At 32.9% G+C, this 8647-nt stretch overlaps 1 protein-coding gene across 2 annotated transcripts; it reads right to left on the reverse strand.

Annotated features, from left to right (window-relative positions):
* Window positions 1-862: 862 nt before the first annotated feature.
* On the reverse strand, window positions 863-5123 carry LOC102624570 (cytochrome c oxidase assembly protein COX11, mitochondrial). Of its 2 annotated transcripts, none has more exons than XM_006471422.3 (9): window positions 4956-5123; window positions 4589-4660; window positions 3728-3817; window positions 3261-3609; window positions 3123-3175; window positions 2411-2483; window positions 2180-2284; window positions 1265-1345; window positions 863-1167 (listed from the first exon to the last, which is right to left on the reverse strand). In XM_006471422.3, the coding sequence occupies exons 3-9, from the start codon at window positions 3796-3798 to the stop codon at window positions 1066-1068; spliced, it is 834 nt and encodes a 277-aa protein (XP_006471485.2). In that variant the 5' UTR covers window positions 3799-3817; window positions 4589-4660; window positions 4956-5123; the 3' UTR covers window positions 863-1065. The 2 variants fall into 2 exon arrangements, with proteins under 2 accessions (XP_006471485.2, XP_052298776.1); XM_052442816.1 differs by lacking the exon at window positions 4956-5123 and adding an exon at window positions 4743-4902.
* Between the last annotated feature and the right edge of the window lie 3524 nt (window positions 5124-8647).

Below are 8647 nucleotides of genomic sequence, written 5' to 3' on the forward strand. Positions count from 1 at the left end.
TGTTGCATTAGTAATGTATGACAAAAACCATGCACCAACTTGGGTGTGCGCAACTGCTGCCAGATATTGCCGTTTGATTATGAATTGACCCACCTGTCCCACGCATGAACCGGAAGCTATGAAAATGAAACATATTGAAATTTAGGCTTAGGCCGCCTAATTTTATAATAATAAAATAAAAAAAAATTAAATTCATAATTCACACTTTAATAGTTCTAAACTTTTGGGTCAACTACTGAGTTAATGAAAAAAACGTCAAATCTTTCTAATGAATATCTTATGCCAAAGTCTCGAGTTTATTACAAGTCATTGTTCTTGTGTTACAAATCGTTTGATTTGCATTACAAGTTGACGTTGTACGTTACAATTGGCATCGACATGCTACAAGTAAAAATTTCATGTGATCGAATCTTAAAAATTGGATAGGTGACGATGTTTTATATACATAATCCTTGGCTATGATAATTCAACCCTATTTGGATTAATTATGAACATAAAGACGCATTCCTTAACTTTCATTTTAGCCTTTTTTTTTAACCTTTAAACATTCCTTGTTTATAAGCTTGGAGAATAAAATCACACAGAAAGCCCAAATACTAGAAACAAGAAGCCGGCCCATTGGTTTATTGAAAATCAATCAGTCAGTCATTATCCAATCATATTTTGTGAATTTTTGTTCTTGCTTCTTTAATCTTAAAATGGCCTAATCAATGCCACATAAATTTGGATAAACTTATCCTTATACAATTAAAATGACGTTATTGTAATATAAAGTAAGAAATATTTTTGCTCAAACCATGTAATCCTTGATAATGAAAAAACTATGCTTGTATGCGAATGGTAGAAAGTTAATAAAATAAAAGGAAGAAAAATCAGCGAACCACTGAGCATTAACTTATCTCCTCAACCTCAATTCGTATACAAATATAAATACTAAACCCTTATTTTGAAGCATCTGCAGAAGTACCTATTTATTCATGAGTATCTTTGATTATGTCAAAAAATAACTTCCAGTTGCTGATAATGATGTCATTTCTCCAAAGTAATTGCATTCTAGAAACTTCCCTAATCCTCATTAACCTTGAAAAATGTATAGGACAAGATCAAGTTGTTGATACCATCCATTCTGGGATCTGTTTCAAACTCAGGGTCAATGTAAAAGAATACCTGCCCGTGTGAGAAGCTATTCAGCAGACATTACAAGAAAAAAGAAGAAGAGAGAGATCTTCTAAAACACTCGATAAACTGTGAAAACACCACTTACAGGCATGTCAATCTGCTCTCCGGGGAGAAGACGCTGCTCCTCAAAGCAAAAGCATTGTATTTTATTGAAGTAGACAGCAGCCTGAAAGAAGTTAAAATGAAATCACAAACTTTCCCATTGAACTTCAATTTAGATATTAGATACATTTGTTTCAAATGAAGAGGGGAGTTTTTTTGGTGGGGGGGAAGGGAACATACTAGTATGAGACGAGATGCACAAATCATGTACTGAAGCTCCTAAGATACATTACTAAAACTACTTGAAACCTTGGAAAAGGACAGTGGCCTTGACATGCAATTACGACACATTTTGGAAATGTGGGCTAGAAGTTGATTCATAGACTAAGAATTCTGTTGGGGAGAAATAAATTTCAAAAAAGAGGGTGAGAAAGATCAAGAGACAAGAAATTGTATTTGGCAGCACAGCTGTAGCATCACGTGCTACAACACATAATCAGCTCCATACTGTTTGATTTAAAAGAAGCCTTTGATATAAAGGATAAGTCAGTAATGATACTTAACGAAAAGATTCTCAAATGAACAATCCAAATTGACTCTAGGTCAGATTAGAGTCATCTGAAAGACTCCAAAATACCGCAAAACCACCAACCAATAAATATAATTACTTGATAAATTATGCACAAAGGTCATTATTATGATTTTCTCCTTGAGCATCTATTCTCTGAAAAACACTGCTGTTCTCATGTTTTCAGCCAAAACGTAGGATGATATATCTATCTATCTTTTCAAACACCTTCAGATCTAGCATTTACAAGGTAAAATCACAGCTAATATTCCAATCACCGTTTCGCACCAAAAGATTAAAAAATCAAACATCTAAGTATTATAAGATCTGAGAGTAGAAAGTTCGTTGAGGCTGCCAATCAATGTATGCTCAAATGTTAGACATCAGTACCTTCATAGGGGTGACATTATAAGTAGAGACACCAGTTATTGGAGTCGAACTTCGATTCTCAGCAGTGTAAAATGCAAGTGCGCTTTCTCCAGGCTTTACCCTTACCTACAAGGGAAAACCAAGGAAAAAATCTAGGACAACTGAGTAAAATTCCCATGTTGCAAAATGAGCATTTGAATGATTTCAAAATTGTGGATGTGATGCATTGATATTGAATTGCAAGTGGATCACCTCTCTTTGTGTTGGAATAAACTTCCATGGCATTCCATCAGCTACATCAGCGTTGAATTGCACAACAACTTCCCTACAAGGTTTTTAAATATTGAGTTTTGTATAAAAAAAAAAAATGTAAGCACATGTACAATCATCATGGATAAGTCAATAACCATATTTGTCGAATAAAAACATCCACAAAGCAGAGGATAATCAAACTCAAATAAATAAAAGAAGAATAAGAAAATTATGCATAAACCTAAACCTAGTAACTTCAAATATCACTCATTTATTCAGGATTCCATCCTGAGAATCCATGCTTAATTAAGGAAAGCAAAAGACTCGACTAACTGCTGCCCCTTCTAGTCACTAGGGGAAGCACCATATCCTCCACCAGATTGGTAAAGGCTGGTTCAGTCACATTGAAAATAGAGTGAAAGGTAAGCTGCATTACCAAGGATTTTTTTCATCAATAGGTAGGGCACTTTGCTCTGTATAGATCTTTCAAGAAAGAGTGGAGATGGGAGAACTTTTGCAGTTTTTCATTCCTATCCTCATTTCTTTATGATGTCAGAACTCTATTATTCTCTCAATGTAAGGCAAACAATAATTATGAAGGAAAAATCACATGAAAATGCAGATGTTCAACCAGCCAAGAAGATATAAAACAAAGATTTTAAAGGAAACAGAGTTCAAGATAGGCTTTGAATCTGAGAAGTAAAAACAACACCTTGTAGTGACAGTTCCATCTTTGGAATGCCGAGCAATCTTTTCTTCAACAGTCTAATGACAAACATGTCTTGTGATTATTGACAAATCACAAAAAGAGTAAAGCAGATGAAAAAAATGACTATAAACTAAATATAACCTCTTTTCGTTGAACAGTACCACCATAGCCAGTAGCCTGGCAGAATCTCCTATACAAAGGTACGGCGGCATAAGTACTTCCAACCATTGCAAAAACCAATGCTGTGAGGTATAAAAGCATCTTTCTTGATTTCTGCTCTGTTGAAGCATGAGAAGCATAATGACGCTGAAAGCTAGAAAACGAATTGGATTTCCAAAGACATCCAGAGCCAAAAGACTGAGGTTTCCGATACCCATTAGTCATATTTGAGCCATATCCACACCTTGGCATTAAACCCCACACACTAGCATAGCAGCTAGTATCAACTCTGGTATACTTATAATTCGACCACAGAACATCTTTTACGCATCTGGACATCAAGGTCACTAGAGGATTAAATAATGAAGATACAAAGAGAGGTTTGGCTTAACATTGAATGATTCTGGGTCATAACGTTTGCTCAAATATTAGATATATAGGATAATTACCTGGACTGTTGTAGGAGTGGCAATATATGGGTTCTACTTGAAAGCCTTGACAATGACATCCTTCCAAACATAAAAGGAAAGCAGTGGTGTCTGAAATCAGAAAGAGAAAAACATTTGTTATTTGATTAATTGCCTCTATTTTTGTCTCTTGTTTCATAAAAAGCATAACAAACAGCAGATGATTCAAACAGTTCCCATGTTTCCCTTAACTAATTTGTTTCCAGCTAGTAAATTGATAATTCACACTATATTTGCATATTGAATAAAAAGAGAGAACTCCAAACTCAAGGCTTCGTCAGATAGCAATTACAAAATGTATTAGTGGAAAACTACAAATAGAATGAATGCAAGTACCTATCTGTTTTAGTGATCACAATTACTAACTGAAGTAGATTCTGGTAACCTGAGACTATTGGCACACACAAAGTATAGCGAAGAATAACAAATCCGACATAGGTTTAACATTTCTTTTTGTGGAGAACAAATTTCAAGCCATCAAATCTAGAATTATCAAGAAACCATCACAAGTCAGAGAAATGAACGTTGAAAATGAATCTATGTTCATATTAACCGACAAGTCATATATCAATGATCCTATAACAATAATAATAATAACAAATTATTGAAAAAGAAAACATAAATTGCTCAACTAAGCCATTTAAAAAGCAGATATAATGCACTCACAAGTCGCATTCTTGGGACAACAATATATTCATCTCACACCTTAAGTCCATGCCTTCACTTTCATTATTTATGGGAAACCAATATTTACAATCGAAAGCCATATCATTTACAACAATCATATTCATAAGCACCCACAAGCGTGATGAATAAGTAATATTTATATATAAAGTTACATACCACAATTAACCCACAAGTCAGCAGCAAAAATGCAGAAGCAGCCGCAATTTTTCTCTCGGCGACTCAAATTTTCTGCATACTCAACAGCCAGAGAACTTAATTAATATAACTAACAGACATTACAACAAACACTTGGTGAGCATATAAGAACAACCTAATAAGGAAAGCATTCTCGCGATTCACGAATGAAACCGAGACCCAATGCTCAGTTCATCATCACCGAAGCTTTAAACATGAAATTAAAGTGAAATTAAAGTGAAATTAAACAAGTGGACAAATTTGGTTTAAGTTTCCGCGGCTTTTCTAATTTAATTAATTTTGTATGGTAACTGTTAAGCAGTGAAATGAAAGCTAATAGTGAGATCACCTTAGAACAGAAATTCTGGAAAATTAATACATAGAAAGAAAATTTGAGAGTGATATTTATCTGATTAAAGGAACAAATTAATGGGAGATAAGTCGAAAAATGAAAGAAATGGCGCCCCTTTTGGCAGCAAATTGAAAATATATTTTGTATGCGAACTATCTATCATATACGTATGAAGATAAAATGTTGCGTAATTAGATTAATTAATAATTATTTTAATTATAGTATTCTGATCTTATTAATTGCCACCTAAACTCTATCGAAACTTCTTAAATTACAGCTGCCATGTAATTCACATATTTAAAAATTAAATTTACTTCTTAATATTTAGAATAAAATTAACCTCTACAGAATACAGACGAGAGGATTTAACTTTATATAAATATAAATAGGTATTGTTATTATTGTAAATACAAATATAATTACTTAATAATTAAAAAATAAATAAGCATTGTATTACCTTGTATTGTTAGAATTGTAAATGTAATCACACGTGTTCATTAATGTTTATTATTACTTGCAGTCAGAGTGATGCTTAAATCTTAATTGCTTAGTCTGAGCCAGGCTGCGCCACGTAGCCAGCCCAAATTTGAAATATTTTGTTAAAGCCTTTAGGATAAATTTGTGGTGCAACTATGGTACCGTGCCACAGTTGCACCCAACCGTTGAATTTTTACTTATTTAAGTAGATCCCACTCATTTGAGTGGATCAAACGGCTGGTGCAACTGTGGCACGGTGCCACAGTTGCACTGTAGCCTGACCCAAGCCTTTAAGGTTATTTGTTATTTCAAATATTGCCACGAGTATATTTACAAAATTACCATTGTAGTTTGAACTTTTGAAAATCTCATACCACCTGTTTACTAATAGCTATATTCAATTAATTCAATTATTTATGTTTCTATCTGATAATTAGTGATTACCACATTATTATTTTACTCATGGGAAATTTAGACCCGGTTAATTTGGGCCTTTGAGCCACATTGAATTAATTAAAAGAGAAATTTTATTTTGTAATCTTTAAACTCTTTGTGAGGTAATTTGAGCCATGAAGTTTTTAAATATTGTCTCCTGAAGAGAGAGTAATGTGAATGATTGTTAGGATCTTAAGCAAATTGATTTATGCCAACAGTGTTAAGGTGGCTAAAATTAATTATCCTCTGACAAAGGGAGAAAAAAATTTAAAGAAAACAACAATTTATTATTATTAATAGGGAATATTGAGATAGCACACAATTTATTATTATATTTCAATTAAATGCAAATGGAACAAATGATAAGTAGCTAATTAGGGAAGAAGCTGAAGAGCTTCAATTTCCTTAAAAAATAAAACAAATAAATAAACCAATCTCAGCAACTCTGAAAAGAATAATTAATTAACGAACATAATGCAAATACCCAAAAACAATGCACACCATGAGAAGGTCTTGAAGATATATGACGAATTGATGATGACAAAAGAGATCATTGAGTGTGGGATTAGTCTATCAGCACTTGTAGCCGCGGGGAACCTTGGGCCTGCACTGATTCAAGAGCAAGTTGACAGAAAGCTTGGGGACGTCGAGCTTGATCAAATCCAAGACGTTGAGTTTGAGGGAAGTGCAAAGACAGACACGTGCTTGGATTCTTACCAAATCACCAAGGAGGCTGCAGCATGGATGGTTTGGAGTGGGAACAAGTTCGCCAAGGTTCACCTTTGCCAAACCATTCAACAAATCAACGCATGCATCCAACTTTAGGATATTCTTTGGACATGATGATGATGATGATGATGATGAAGTAGCTGATGATGATGGGATTGAGGTAGCAATAATAAGCACTGTGAAGAATAGTACAAGAGCTTTCGATGCTGGCGCCATTTCGAATGATATCTCTCTCAATTTAATGTTGAATAATATTTATGAGTAATATTGATTGTGCTTATTGAGATGTGATGAAAATAATGGTGAAGAGTTTTGGGTTTTTATAGGCTATCCATTTGGCTTTTAAAATTTTTTTAATTTCCACACCATTTACATGCACGTATATGGAATTATGGATCGTTGCTTTCACGTCGCTGGCACGAATAGCATAAAACAATTACTAATAAGGTTTTTAATTAAGTCCAACTAGATTTGGAGATAATGCAATAATATTCCCATCTAAAATTAATAACATTCTTTTTTTTTAAAAAAAAAAGTGGAGGATGGACAGAGTCCAAAACAGTTTTTTAGTCTCTTACTTTTAGGATTCGAATTCACATTACCAGTAAAAATGTATGCTTGAAAGCTATTCAGTTGAATTTTTAAAGATTTTTATTTTTATTTTTTTAAGATAGAGGCGTACATACAACTTAAATTAATTTTTTAACCATTTATCTTTCTTTAATGTTCAAACTCGGATTGCTAATTAAAAAAAAGTTTGAAAATCACTTTTTCAAGTCCTCAATTAAGCAACTGAAATTTAATAACACGACGTCCAATGTATAGTTAAGAAATCTACAAGTAATCATTCTTCGGCCACCTCACCAGCATATAAGGTTATGGAAACAACTATTAATTTGATTTGGTTGCAGAGCTGTAATGAGATCTTGGCGGAGAGGAAGCACATGTACTACAAGTTTACAACTAGATGGATATTTATATATATAAAATCACGTACAATATTATTTTTTGAATTAGATGGATATTTGTATAATCACTTCTTTGATTTTGTATAATTTCACTTAACATTTCAAGGATAAAAATGTAAAAGAAATTAAAAATGGCTTTGGCTAAATGAACAAAAATAACAACATAGTCTTTTGAGGCATATTTAAGAATACAATTATTCATGGATCAATTAAGTAACTAAATGAACTTTAGAGATGATAAAAGGGGGTTTTGGGTAAATAAATAAGAAGCGGAAGTAAAATATATAGACAGTACGTGAAAAATCTTTGGCTAAATTTTGTAGCATATATATTTAAATCTTCGGCCACAAGACCGGTATTATATCTTTCAGTTACATCAGCAAACATAAGTAAAATAATCAACATGATCCGAGGAAAAAAAAATATTGCTACAATAAAACATCTTCCATCTTACATTCAGTTTAATATTTTATCAATCTAATTGTAACATGTACTTCCTTGCCTCAATGGAAAAAAAGAGCAAAACTCACACTATCGTTTGACTAAAATACATCCAAATTTTAAGTGTCAACTTTCTTTTTTTTTTGCTAATATTTTAAAACACATTTAAGAGGGTTTCGATCAATTTAGTCAAACAATAGGGAACCATCAAGGGAGGTTTGATTAATTTTATCAAACAATAAGGTTTCACTCCTTCTACAGTAACCTAGTAGACAGTGGTGGTAAGCTCAAATTTTTTTTTATTCCTCCACCTCTGCCACGAGTACTCGAACTTGGAGGGCCAGAACCTTTATATTCTTGTGAGTTGCGGTGGTGTTTTTTGTTTATTTTTCTTATGAAATTAATAACGTATCTAGAGAATTAATTAGAGATGCGATATATAATGGTAAAGAGTTGTACTATTGACGCCCCTTCATTGATCATAAAAAACATCTATTTTATTATAGTTACAATTAAGGGCAATACAAATAAAATTAATACTAGATACATTTTTTCTTCTCTTCAATCTTTTTACCTATTATTGTCGTTCTGAAAGTTCAAATGTCTTTCACTTCAATGCAAAGGCATGAGGTCCTTCAG

Source organism: Citrus sinensis, chromosome 5 (genome assembly GCF_022201045.2).
Source record: "Citrus sinensis cultivar Valencia sweet orange chromosome 5, DVS_A1.0, whole genome shotgun sequence".
Classification (NCBI taxonomy): Eukaryota; Viridiplantae; Streptophyta; class Magnoliopsida; order Sapindales; family Rutaceae; genus Citrus; species Citrus sinensis.

Coding starts and splice junctions, on each gene's coding strand:
- LOC102624570 (XM_006471422.3), bottom strand. CDS start 3,798: ATGTTTGGAAGGATGTCATTGTCAAGGCTTTCAAGTAGAACCCATATA. Junction 3,610..3,727: donor CCACTCCTACAACAGTCCAG/GTAATTATCCTA, acceptor CTTGATGTCCAG/ATGCGTAAAAGATGTTCTGT. Junction 1,168..1,264: donor GAGAGCAGATTGACATGCCT/GTAAGTGGTGTT, acceptor TCACACGGGCAG/GTATTCTTTTACATTGACCC.